Raw genomic sequence first — 14,052 nt, forward strand, 5'->3', positions numbered from 1 at the left:
TACGGGATGTCGTACAAGAGAGAGGCTATGCAGCGGCCAGGGCTACACTGGCTACTTGCCTGAGAGGTTCCGCATTGAATTGGTATTCATCGGAACTGAGAGAGGAGCAGAAAGTCGTTATGAGAGTGGACCGAGGCATTGATGTGTGGATTGCTGAGATAGTCAATTGCTTCAGGCCAGATCATACAAAGTCACTGAACAAATTCAGGGATACTACATTCACTCTTCGAGATTTCAAGGCGGGCAAATCTATCATGGAATACACCGACAAGACTATGTTCTATGGTAGGGCGTGTGGGTACTACGATGACTATTCTTTGTTGGAAAATGCTTATTGCGGACTGGCAGCAGGGCTGAGAAGAGATCTACCTGACTTGTATATGGGGATAAACAGTCAAGATCTTGTTCCCATTATCAAGAAGAAAGAAGAGTTATGGTGTGAGTTTTATAAGGTTGACAAGGTTCAAAAATTTGCTATTGGTCGGATATGGTATTAATAGTAGCGAAATGATGAATCAAAGAGGAAGAAAAAGGGTCGGAAAAATTCGATCATATATCCAAGTATCCCAACAGCCGTCACATTCAAATATTCATCGTAAGGTGTTGGAATCAGGTACTGATTCCGCTTTTTGGTATGGAGTTTGCTTGGTTACTAGATACATAATTGTTTGCGAGTTGCAGGGTTTGATTCTAAATACCACCTTATTCTGGACTAACCTCTTTTATATTGTGCCTGTAATTTTTCTTCCACAACAATGCGTAAATATCTCCAACTATCATTTTGATAGCACCGACTCCACCTCTGCTTTAAGTTCATTATGTTGCTGTAGCTTCGTTACATATTTGAACAATTAAATCCATTTTCAGCTTCGATATTCTACCCACATGTTCTTGTTTCGGTTTTCGGGGTGTTATTGCATGGATATTGGTATGTATACCGTTGCAACGAGGCCAATATACGTAAGTATGTAGGTTTAGTTAGCAGGAGGTAATGGACTCTTAGTAGGGTGCGTTCATGATTTATCCCCTTTAGACCCGAAGATATTACCCAATTCTGAATATAGTCGAGAAGGTATAATAAGAAGTGCGAACATTCTACCCAGAAGCTACAATGTTGGAGCGGCTTAAATCGCATATCTAACCAAAATTATTAGAGCTGAAAATTGTTTCGAAGACAATTAAACAAGATATCTATAATCTGCAGCTAAGGAACAAAGGCGGGGTTAGGTTACCGTTGCTATCGTATATTAGTATCCATCCGTCTGTAGTCTTAACGTCTTGTGACGAGGACTCGGTCTACTGGAGGACAAGTAAACCCATAATTAAATAGACTTCGTGATGCATTGAGTGCCCAGGTCTGGGCACGAAACAAATTCGATTCGCGATACCTAAATATTGATATATGTCGGTTAAGTGCTATAAGTACCCAAGGGATCAACAACGGTGCATATCTTGATCCTTTCTTGTCCTCTTTGTTTTAGCCGTCTTCGGAACCAGACCCATCATTATAGGCGGGTGGAGTTGTCTCGGATCTCACACCTACGCGAAATAATTAGGACTCGAACTATAATATTAATTAAGTTTCGAACCTCGCTAAAGTCACCAATTACGGACCGTCGGCAGCTGCCGACAGAAGTCTTCCGATGTAAAAGTAGCATTTACACCGTAACTTGAAATTTGGATATTAATCCAGTCAGAAATTCTGCCTAATCGAATTTCTTGCGTCGAACTCGGGGTTCGCATAATTCCATGTAAACTGTTTGCGCAAGTGAAATCTCAAGCCGATATGATATATGATTTATCTCGTAAACTATAAGCTATAGTTACAAGAGGTAAAACTAATTCAGTAGATCACACGATGATCATGTTCGGCTTCAGATCCTACACAATTGTCTGGAGTTCAGACGGCTATATAAACCCATGGTGGATCCATTCTCACTCCAATTATTTCATTTCAAGCTCCAGTGAAGCAGCAGCCCCTTCTTAGATCTTCTCTTGCTCTAGTCACTCATTTTTCATCCCGTTCACTCCTTTTTCATATATCAAACATGCATTTCCAAATCACATACGCCCTCGTCGCCTTCCAAGTCCCATTGGCGTTTTCCCATGTCCTTGTAACAAACGCCTTCGGAAATGGTGATCCCAAAGCTAAAACCTACGGTATCGGTCTCCTCGAAAACACAAACCGTCAGAGCTTTGCACGATACAACAACCAGCGAGACGTCACCGTCTTCAGCAACCCCACGATGGCGCCAAACGGATCAGGTAAAGCTGGCGCCAAGGCAGGGGACAAATGGTATTGCAAAAAATGCCCAATATACGACCAAGAATGCAAACAATGTAAAGGCATACCAAACTGCAAAAAATGCTTCATCAAGTACGACGCAAACTGCCCGCAATGCAGGGACAGAAATCAAAAAGGTTGTGGTAGAACTTATTACGTCGGAGGTCCGAGATATTATATCGTGGATACTCCCGAATTGTCTGGCACGGATCCGTTGCGCCCAAAATATAACACCGCGCGCTTGAATACGACTTCATGGATCGAATGGATGGTTGATCGCAACTTGCTCGCTAAGGTTACGGCCGGTGGTTGGCTCAATGTGACTATGGCGCAACAGAACACAGATGGAGGCGGCCCATATATGTGCGAGCTTGATGAATCGGGAACGGGCGAGAGTTTTACACCATTAGAAACAACTGGCGGCCAAGACTGTGTTGGATTGTACGGCGCCAACCTGTGCAAACCCCAACAATGGTACATTGGTGCTATTCTACCGAAAAACTTGAATTGCAGAGGAACGACTATTGGTGAAAAGAAAAAAGAAGTCTTGGAGAGAATCTGCATGATTAGGTGCAAAAATGACGCCCCAGGTGGCCCCTTTGGAGGCTGCATTCCAGTCCAGCAAGTGGAGGGTCGACCGGCGAAGTTTCCCCCGCTCGACAGACAGAATTTTTGCAGGAACGGGAGGTGGACTTATAGTGGTCCCTACACTGACAGCACACTTCGGTTTTTAGCGGGTAACTACAACATTAAGCAAGCTGATATGGACGCTTTGGTTAAAGCAGTCGGTGGGAAGAGGGCACAATAATCTTTTGTCCGCGGGATATATATCCGTGTCATTTCAAGGGAATTGCCATGTCTCGTTTCGCAGTAGTGGCAGGTACAAGTGCGGCATACGAAACAAATGATTGATGTATACTGGAGTATTGATGATGGATAGTTTCTCTTACTTATAAATCGGACTCTTCAGCAGAATTATACTGCCAAATACTGTTCCCGCCGGATCGATATATCGATATCCGGGTGAGTTACGGGGCTGTTGAGTTTGTTTATGTTGCCACATAATTTGATTGTGACTATTTAGAATAAGGGTTTTCCCTGGTCTTTTCTCTGTTTTCTTTTGAATAGCTTGGAATCGTACAAAAACAATACCGAATATAGTAGGTCAATTTATACTACCAGATGAACAATGGAATGAACATAAGTGTAACAAACATCAGCAAAAACGCAAGAGGCTGCCGACGCTCGTACCATAGAGCTGCCGATGCTGCAGGGGTTTAGCGGTGCCCAATGTATGGGGCACCCGATGCTCGCTTATATTGAAAAACCACAACCAAAATTTAGAACCACAAAAAAAATCCTGTCCCAGCTGCTGGCAGGCCTGTGCAGGTTGTTAACATAAATATTATTTACCAAGTAACGGACTTCTAAATTTTCTTCTCTTTTACAACCACCACTACGAGCCAGCCAGCCAGCTTGCCTACAATCTGCACGCGTCTACCAGCTAGCCACCCAGCCAGTAGCCAGCATACTAACAGCCTACACGCGTCTGCTGGCCAGCCAGCCAGTAGCCAGCATACTTAATAGCCTACACGCGCCTGCTAGCAGTCTACATGTAAGTAATCTATCACCCAGCTAGCCTGTTCACTGGCTAGTTTACGATAAGCCGGCTGGCGGCCGCCATATGTCCCTTTTTTTTAGTTTGTGCTAGCATCGCCGATGTTGTATGTTGGTTGGACCTCGCCGAGGGTGGGCTAGCATCGGACGACCATCAGATTGTCACCCGATGCCAGAAAGCATCGCGACCATCGCGACCATCCGATGGTCACGATGTAACACTTTTTTTTTGCTAATGAAGCTGTAACAATATAATGAATTCAAAGTAAAAATCAAAATAGCTGACTGTGTTATGTAAATAATGGTTGAAGATATCCATATTAGAAAACTCAGGCTGAGAGTTTTAAAAAAAACCGTTACTAGTATTAAAGATTATACCACTACTTATTCTTTTATTCTCATACAGAACAGGTGAAATTAAAATTTTATATCTATATTTATTTTATTTTTAATTCAAACTTGAATCCACCCATTACCTATATTATTTTAGCAAAAAGAAAAAAAAAATGTGTCTTCAATACTATATAAGCGGCCGTATTCCACCGTGACGACGAAATGAAACACACCACGTAATGAAACACGAAATTTTGAATTTCAAAAAATTATAATAAATTTACTCTTAATCAGAAATTCCTAAAAATTTCACATAATTTAGAAACTGCTAGAAAGAATAAGATTTTAAATTTATAGAACCTTTCATGCATTATTCGTGTCAGGCCGCAGAGCTTCGCGTGTTTACGCAAAATACAACAAGGTCAACATAAGAGCGTTGGCCCCATAGGCTCTACAGACTCTTAGTGCCAACAACAAGTTCCGATATAATGATCTGAAAGCTTCGAATCGAGACTTTAAGCAATTTCGGCCTGACGCTTCGGTACGCAGCCTTACGTTAAGAACTTTATATATATATAGAGATAGATTTTATTTTATAGATAGCTCCTCGTTTAATAATTTCTAATTATATGGAAGATTATTTTTCAATCTGTAAGCGTACGCACCTGTGCCTTTATAATTCGAATTAATATTAATTTTTTTATTCTAAAATTTTGCGTTCTTATTAAATGTGTAAGAGCACGGGTGCGTAAGCTTGCGAGCTGAAAAATGATTTTTCATATGATTAGAAATTATCGAATAAAGAGTTATCTATAGGATGGAATCTATCTCTATATATATATAAGATTCTTAATGTAAGGCTGTGTACTGAAGCATTAGACTAAGGTTGCTTGAGGTCTCGATCTGAAGCTTTCAGATCGTTGTGTCGGAACTCGTTGTTGGCGCTGGGGGTCTGTGGAGCCTGTGGGGCCGACGCTCTTGTGTTGACCTTGTTGTATTTTGCGTAGGCACGCGAAGCTCTGCCTGACAAAATGTGTTGTTTACTAAATCTCAGAGACTTTAAGCCAGGGCCAGCCAATGTCAAAAAATGTGTTGTTTTTGCTAGAAGCTTCTATGCAACTACCCGACTGAGTCTCAGTATACCTGAATACCCCGACTTTCAGGCGGCGCCCGGGGTGCCTCCTGCATAACGGTTGGCGAAGCTCCGCATATATATTAGTCAGTCGGGTTTAAGTGATGCCGGAGGCATCCTTCAAGTTAGTATTCTCACGTAACCAAACTCTTTGGGTGCTGACACTTGCGTTGTCCACACTCTCAGAATCGAACAATTCCATGCTTGTGCTTGCAGATGAGTGTCTGCTACTGGAACGGCTGCTTTTGTTAGGAGTATTGAAATCTGTAAAGCATGAAGCCGGTCGTTTAAGAGGTGATGGGATTCGAGGAGTGGTGATTTCGATGATCGATTCCGTTGTGGAAGAGGTAAAGATGCTGCGTGGATTTCCTTGGGTTCTCGAGAGTGCGAATTTTCTTGTTTCTTCGGATTCAAGCCATGTCAAAGTTCTATGATTCGGGCGCGGTGTTGCATCTTTGTCTCCATGATTATTCATTTTGATAGCAGTTTAAAGAAGAGCCGGCGATATGAAACCGATGCAATATCTATTACTCAATAATAGGTGAACTCTGCCAGGTTGAGTTGTGAGAAATTAATGATGTTTTGGGGGATTTGGCTGGTATTCGGTTTCGTTAGCTGAGGATCGAAGGGCACGGGATTCGATACAAACGATTTTTTATTTACAGTCTCTTTTACTTACACATTTTAAGCAAGTATCTGGTGTATTTGGAAAACAAAGCATTATCTTGGGTTCATATTCAAGGATATCAGGCGCACTTGTGAATCCAAGAATCTAGGCCCGATGCACTCGAGGAAATATTCTCCTGCAGCCACCAGGTCTGGCGTATAATAATCAAAACCTTCGCTACGATTGACTCGTTCCCCGCACTCGATGCCAATGACGGTTCAATTGACATCTCGATCGCTGTTATCTTCTCATTGTATTCATGGACAAGTTCATGCCAACCCAGAACTTTCTCCATAACGTTCATCGACCCTTTCTTGCATGCGACATCTAGCCTGGCTGTTATAGCCCTGAGTTTAGACCTCATCCCCTGGATCGACTCCAAGAGCACAAATCCAGCCAGCCTGAAACACTTCCGGAACATATCATGGTCTGATTCTGGCGGCAAATCTAACGATTTCAAGATCTGAGTTATTCGTCGGTGTATCGGGTTTTGTTCCAAGTAACGCTTGTTGCGGATAAATTTGCTACAGATACGCCAGTTCTTTTGAATTATCTCCGCAGCCTTGATGTTGATTTGTGATTTCTCACTTTCCGAAGAGTCGCTGAGATCCTCCGTATCAATATTGCCGCCGGCATCGGCCGTTTGAACCTCAGCTATCTCCTCATTTTGCGAAGGGATTTCCGCCGGTTGTGCTTGCTGGAAGAGGACCGTAGCTACTGGCAATCCACGGAACTTATTCTGTCCTTTAGGCTTCTCATATAGGTGACTGAAGACTATAGGATCCGCTTGACTTTGCACAACGTCGATGTTTGCTATAATCCAAGTAGCAAATTTGTCGATGCGGTTAGGTACACTCCACGCTGCCTCACGGTTAAAAGCGCCTTGACGCACGGCCCAGAAATTATAATTACGAGCCCGTTCGAGGAATCCCTGCATCCGTTAGGTTTTGCGTGCACGATCCACATCAACCAACGACGGAGCATACCTTGATAAAAATTTCCCGACCTGTCATATAAAAAGGGGTCCTCGAGTTCAAGATAGCAAGTATAGAGCTCTCCTCGATTCTGCGGTACATGGCGTCTCTGTACCATGCAGTCATCTCAGTCTGCTCCATTATTTCCCAAATTAAATTATATACGCCAACCATCTTGTCCAAAAGATCGGCTGCACCCTTCGTGTACTCGTTTGCTAGGTTAAGTCTTAAAGCCCCATTCTCATGCAAAAACTCGATTTGTGATTTCTTCAGGACTAGGTCATCGCAGGACGAGAAGTATATCTGTAAAGAGTTTAGTGGCGGGTCGGAGCTCTCTGAATAAGAAAACTTACGATAATTGCCATGACATGATCTAACCTGTTCAGAAGAACATGAACTTCGTTGGATCCAGATAATTTGAACAAACGCAAGTTTGCTTGAAATTTCTCCTGGAAGGACCACATCTGCAACATTGATTTTGTCAATAGTCGCCCAAGCTCTCCTTCAAACTTCAAGAGAACTTACAGCGTGTTTTATTTGCGATGGGTTCAAAAGACACCGTTCCATTTGGTGGAGCGTGCACATCGCCGATTTACCCCATGGTTCTATTTTAGGAAAATACCCCTCCCAAATGACCAGTGCTGCATAGCCGCCTTTAAATTTAAGCACCATTAGTTTACTAGCAGAGCATTACATATTACCACGAAAGAGAAACACTTACTAGGCACTCTCAGGGCCGCTATTCTCTCCCAAGCATCCAGCATTTTCCAGAAGTCAGGTTGGATCATATTGCGCATTACGCCTCTTAACCGCCATGCGAAATCATCGAGACATCCAAGAATCATGGAACCTCCCCTTCTAATACTAGCGTCTCCATTTCGCCGTAGTGAAATCGCATTCGATCTCTTCCTGGCAAGGAACAAGCTGGCGGACGGATTCTGTACCAAATCGGAAACAACAATAATACTGTCGAAAACTCGCTTAAACCATTGATGCCCTTCAGAAACTGTTAATAAACATCCTAGGCTAGATAATGTTCAGATTCATATAATTACCGTGACGCCTGAGGGTCTCGTACGGCAAGGCTCCACCAAAAGCACCATTGCGATCAACAAAATTGCAATGTGAAGTTAATAACGACATCGACCATGCCATCTAAAATATCGCGTCAGTATTTCTGAAATCATTGAAAAGGGTGTATACTAAGACCTGTAAGAGCTCCATCATTTCATCGCCTTGTATTACTCTCTTATGTTGCCCAAACCGACAATCACTTCTATTACAAAAGCCTTAAAATTGCGCGGGTTCTAGTTAGCCATCAACTGCCAGAGACCGCCTGAAAAAACACGAGCTAGATGCTAGACCAACCCCGAAATACGAAATGGCGACATGCCGACGCTTTCATATATTCCTCTTCTCGTCGGTTTGCGTACCAAGAAAATGCCTTAACTATCCATTCCCGAAGAACCCCAAGAATCCGCTCTAGTAACTCATCGCTGGTTATCTGTTGACCACCATCACTGTTGCCGTTATATAGGGGTGACGACTTGATGATAGTATATCCGTCAGAGTGTTCACTTTTAACAACTTGGAAGAAAACCCTTAGAATATCAACGTCGGCTAAAACTCGGGTCCTATGAAGGCCCAAAAGACGCTGTGTAGAAATTGTGATTACGCCGTCCATCAACCCTTCCGTGGCCTGGATCCGCGGGGCTATTTTCTCCGTTTCGGAATTGAAAAGCTGCAGGATCTGAATATACGAATGATGTTGTTAACGAATCTTCGCAAAACAGTTATAAAAGCGGTTTCCTTGTTCCAAGTTGGGCCATACCAGTAGATCTGCAAGAATCAATGACTCCGGCGGAACGTCAGAGGGTTCTGTCGACTTGCCATCTATTTCATTAAACAGCATTTCGTTCAAGAACTCGGCAGCATCGTGAAAAATCTTTGAAATTTTGGGATATGATGTAAGTTTTTGCACCGCCAATCCTTTCGCAGAGGCCGTCATATTGCCTTTTCGGACCAGAGTAAGCAGCGAAGTCGAAAGCTCGTAGAACAGAATCCTCTCAGCAAATTGCTCGCCCTTTGCCGTTAGTAGCTCTTGATCAAAGTTCGGATTTGACTCTGCCCGTTTCAATAGGTCCCGAAGGTCCTTCCAGTAACCTTCAGAATAGCTGAGCTCTATTGCTTCCTCCAGGAGTCCTTGAGATATTAACAGCTTTTGCAATTCTTCATAGAATTTGAATTGCCTATAGAGTTGCGCCTGCTCGGGTACACTCAGGAGCGTAATCGCTGGTCTCTTTATATCATTACTAGTATTCTTGGAGGAGAAAATTGTCAACGCGATAATTCGTGCGTTCCGATTGAATAACTTCTCATCAATGTCGGTTCGATAGCTAAAGCGAGAGAAATCTTTTATGAACCATAGAACGTTAGATATCACGGAGCTCAAAATTGTTCGTACCATTTTAGATAATCGACCAAATCCTTTACATTGTTAACTTTCCGATACGCCGATATCACTCGTTCGTGGAGGCCCAGTTGTTTGTATAACGGGATCGCCCTCTCTATCTTATCTGCATCCATAAAAAAATCAGCCGCACGTAGAGTATAGATCTCGTGGGCATTCCCCGGCATCTTCGACAACTCCAAACAGAGTTCTAGACATAATTAGCCATAAAGGTGACAGGTAACCACTAGTAATGATATTGCTTACCGGCAGCCATTAAATACTCCTTAATACTCTCATAACACTTCAATGCCTTATCATTCTTTTCATATAAACGAAACAGCCGAGCGGCCTCGAGATAGTGCGCTCGTGCAGCATCCCGGCAATTTGGATCGGAGATAATATCTCGACCGCTTTGTTCCTCAATAAAAGCCTGGCACATATTCGCAAGCTTTGGTTTCCCTGCCCTGCGGTAACAGTACATCGCCTATCAACCCCTCAATTCATTAATTTATCGACTCTATCATTATACCAACGAACAGTACCTAAGCCATACCTGTTCGTACATCCGTTGATTAAAGAATTCGTTCCCTTTTTGCATCCATTCCTCTGGATTCGATTGCCCAAGTTTAATTTCATTAAGACGAGTTTGGAGCTTAGGAAATATGTGTTAGTTGCGAAGAATAGCTTCCGAGGAAAGCCATTCCACAAGTGGCTGATGTCAACGAAACAAGGAAGGCCGGTAGTACTTACGGTAGGATCATCTGGCAATAGAACGTCGATAATCTGACTTTTAGTGTCCAGTCCCCACATGTCCTGCATCGGTTGAGCAGCACTAGTGTCACTCTCGATTATATAAAGCATCTCTCGAGAGCGTGTGATAGCAACATAGAAATTCTACGGACGGCATCAGTAAATTACAAAATCCATTACTGGAAATCGGTTGTGGTTTAAAGGGTATACCTTGAGCTCGATACATAATTCAGGATATTTTGTATCGTCAAGACGTGAGCCAGTCGTCTGTGAGTTGGCTAGAGCCCTGAACGCAGTCTGACAAGACGAGCCACTGAAGAAATTGAATAAGAATACGTCTTGAAACTCCATCCCTTTCGATTCTAGTATTGTCAGGATTAGAGCATTTTCTCCCATCGTCTCTGACAGGAGACATTTTGTTTCCTCGTCCCGAACTATCAACACTTGCTCTGCACCGAATTCTGAGATTGTAGTTGTGCTTTCTGCTTCTCGAGGGCTAAAGATTTCTGATGAGAATCCGCTGAATAGGATAGGCGCAGGCCCATCGAAATCGCCAAGCTCTGGAGTAAACTTGTCAATGGCGTACGGAAATGCGGTGGAAAGCACGTCGACCACTTTGGCAGCCAGTTTCAGAACTACCGCCAGCGTTAGTAAATACGCGAAGCTTCTCTTTTGATCTGAAAGCCATGTCTTACTCCCGTTATGAGTGCGATAGTTCTTGCTTAAGGTAAAGAGGTCCAACTTTGCCAAATCGGTCTGGCCGGCCAGAATACCGAGACGTTCGTATTTCTGGAAAAATAAGCTTTTGAGATCCTGGAAACGGAAGCACGAGTCTCTCGATATACATTGTGCCGTATCACCAGCTACGCTCAAGTTAGCTTTGTGTAAGCCTAAAAAGGTCACCACATACCGAATGCAAAGGATCTGATATCATTGACTAAGTCCAGTAACAGCTCGATTTCCGGGAGCCGGTGGTCTTGTATTTCGTCCACGAAAACTTCCGTAATCTGTGATCGAAGTCTAGAGGAGAGCTTCTCGTCCCGCGCTAATAACCTCTGTAGCTTAGAAGTTCTATCCAAGTCATCCCATTCGCTCAAAGAGGTTTTCCTCTTTTCGTAAGCCTTATACAGCCCATAGACAGCCTCCCGTTCCGGACCTGGGCGGAAGTTCGGGGCAACTCTGTATGAGAGTTCTTGGTATTGTTGTTCTGATAGCGGTTGGTGTGCGGACGCTGCCGAGGTTGCTTTGATAACACCTAAATCATTGGATTCTATGTTAACCGGGCATAGGTTCCAGAAGCCCATGTTCAGATCAATACTAACCAATTATCTCCGAGAAAACACCGTCGACAGATAGGCCTTTCTTTGCTGAGGTCGGAAAGCTCGGCCAATAATAACGTTTAAACTTTCCGAAATCGACCCGGCGATTCGAGATATCGATGCTTGAGGCCTCCGAGCCAGACGAAAATATATTCCGTTGAGCAAACCTAGTTATCTTAGTATCCATTGGAGCTAAGTCACTGTCTAAAGGATAAACTACCGTAGACTCCGTTCCAGCATCGTAGCAAAAGAATCAAACGTGCAAATCATCGGCCAATCATTGTTGTCAATATCGAGTAAGCCAGTTGTGGCCATTTCGTCCTCGTCCATAATGGCATCAAAGTCACTGGCTTCGGCAACTTCGTCTTCTATTGCGAACCTCATACATTGACTGTCGATAAGGCGTTTTACATACTGTCGAATCTTCCCGGCCAGGACAGGAGATCGAGTGAGGAAGATTTGTCGGACTTCTTTATCATCGTTCATTAATCGGTCGCGGATGTAGCTGGCCAATAATCTGAAGACAAGACAAGTCGTTTTCCCCTACTCAGCAACTAACGTCAGTCAAGGGTTGCGGAGGCAGTCCGAAGAATAGTTTCAATTCTTTACCGTTCCACTTCGACCAAGGATGCAAACAGAGGAGTCGAAGTAGTTGATAATGGATTCCTCCTCCGGAGAAACGGCAAAGGGGACTTCCGCTTGATAGCCGCCTTGTAATATCATCTCCGCTACTCTTTTGGTAAGGTAATATTGTTTCCCTAAATATCAAAGTGGTTAGCCCCAAAATCTCGCCGCTGTTGGAAGTCTTGCGCATTGGCTTACCAGTGCAGAAAATCTTGTGGAGAATCAAGGCATCACGGGGTGCTAGTTTTCTCGATGGAGAGGACGATCCGAATAAAATAGCGTTATTGACTTCAAGCCCAACAGCATCTTTCCCGGTGAATGTTTTCGGCATTAGGATCCCCGCGCGAGCAGGATTCTGAACGCTGATAGCAGCAGCCTTTCTGTACTCCTTGGTGTAAGTTCGTTGAGCTTTACGAGCCGCTGAAATCGCTGTCTTCATGTCAGCCTGCGGCCCTACACGGATGATCTTGATGATTTGTGTCCACTCTTCAGAGCTTTCTTCGGCTCTCCCAACTCCTCTCTCCCAGAGAATGTAGCCTTCCGGGCACCACCGCGCAGCACGAAGCACCGGCTCAGACCTTGTTCTGGCTTTGTCGCTCGAAACTGATAATTCTGAGTCAGACTCCCACATCCCGTCTGCCAACTTCTGCAAAGTTTCAAAAATCTTAGATAAGTTCCCAGCGACTCGAGAAGCCTTTAAATCTCGCATTGCTGTATCCGAGAGGTAGATCGGAAACACGCCCAGCGGCGCATTTATATCTTCAAAATCTCGGTTACGCTCGGGGTCGTAAGTATCGTCATAACGGGTCCTGATAACCCCGGATAGTCGCGCTTTGCATGTCGAACAGGGGAAGCTGGAGAGCATCAACCGGACTTGGTCCTTGTATCGTTCCAGTAGGAATTCGATAGTATGTCTCGCGGTAGTGATGTTATACGGGATAGCAATTCTCGCGAGATGTAGGAGCTTCATTTCTGCTTCATTGAGGCGGATTGGAACCCGTCCAGCGACAGTAGACCGACCTCCCGATTCTATTTCGAGAACTTGCTCTTCGATGTTTTTCTGAATCGCTTCCATATTCTCAAAGGCCAGCACCACGTCCTCGATGTCAGACCCATGGGAAGCGATGCAGCTTGTGATCAACTTCGCCAATCGGTCACCAAGGAGACGTAAGCTGGCGTCCGAAAACACTCGATGGATTAGGGTGTTATCTGCCAATAAATCTTTCAGGGCTGTAGCACCTGTTGCTTCCGACACGAGCTTTTCGATGACGCGGGCCCTAACAGGCATCTCCAAGATCCGAGTGATGAGAACCCGCACATCTTTGAGCGAAGCCGTAGCGAATTGGGCTAGGGAGATGTATGTCTCGAGTACCGAAAGGATTAAGTCGTGATACCCTGAGGAATTGATATCGAAAGTTCCAGGCGGTTCGTTGGCAAACACTAGTACAAGGTGCCTGGTAAAAGCATCCGGTATTCGGATGGCCTTAGAAGCGAACCCTATCATTCCCGGGGGTACTTGAGCATCCCTCGGAGGGACATTGGATTTCAGAGTTCTTAGGAAATCAGAAAGCCTCGGTAGCATCTCGTCCGGATTGGCGATGAGAGCTGCTCGGAAATGATGATTCTCCGAAGACCTTTCAAGAAGAGCTTTGACAGGCCCTTCATCCTTGACAAGCGTTTCGTACACGTCCTGTAGTTCAGCTGCTGTCGGAGGGTCCCTAGATAGTATCATATTATGGAGTACGTGCCTTTTTGGATTAGACCGTCCCCAAATTCCGTAGTCCATGATGACAGAGGGTTTAGACCCCAACTGTTGGCGGTATACCGGTAGCTAGCAATCTCGAGCTTTTTTAAGACGGTTCTTTGAACGATGAAGAGGGAACGAAGAGAAGTCAGCTAG

The 14,052-nt window shown here is 44.3% G+C and overlaps 2 protein-coding genes across 2 annotated transcripts; one reads left to right on the forward strand and one right to left on the reverse strand.

Annotated features, from left to right (window-relative positions):
* Positions 1 to 2,048: 2,048 nt before the first annotated feature.
* Positions 2,049 to 3,092, forward strand: DFL_009913 (uncharacterized protein; the record flags this gene model as incomplete). The annotated part of the gene is made up of 1 exon (XM_067639869.1): positions 2,049 to 3,092. The coding sequence occupies one exon, from the start codon at positions 2,049 to 2,051 to the stop codon at positions 3,090 to 3,092; it is 1,044 nt and encodes a 347-aa protein (XP_067487614.1).
* A 2,801-nt stretch (positions 3,093 to 5,893) lies between these two features.
* Positions 5,894 to 13,884, reverse strand: DFL_009914 (uncharacterized protein; the record flags this gene model as incomplete). Its single annotated transcript, XM_067639870.1, has 22 exons — positions 5,894 to 5,961; positions 6,046 to 6,062; positions 6,123 to 6,964; positions 7,020 to 7,310; positions 7,361 to 7,471; positions 7,533 to 7,660; positions 7,729 to 8,004; positions 8,063 to 8,162; positions 8,217 to 8,296; positions 8,376 to 8,757; positions 8,839 to 9,403; positions 9,472 to 9,667; positions 9,724 to 9,943; positions 10,013 to 10,111; positions 10,210 to 10,353; positions 10,420 to 10,844; positions 10,905 to 11,072; positions 11,120 to 11,464; positions 11,532 to 11,695; positions 11,749 to 12,071; positions 12,138 to 12,286; positions 12,351 to 13,884. The coding sequence occupies 22 exons, from the start codon at positions 13,882 to 13,884 to the stop codon at positions 5,894 to 5,896; spliced, it is 6,627 nt and encodes a 2,208-aa protein (XP_067487615.1).
* Between the last annotated feature and the right edge of the window lie 168 nt (positions 13,885 to 14,052).

This window comes from Arthrobotrys flagrans, assembly GCF_004000055.1.
Source record: "Arthrobotrys flagrans strain CBS H-5679 chromosome Unknown unitig_1, whole genome shotgun sequence".
In the NCBI taxonomy this organism is placed as follows: Eukaryota; Fungi; Ascomycota; class Orbiliomycetes; order Orbiliales; family Orbiliaceae; genus Arthrobotrys; species Arthrobotrys flagrans.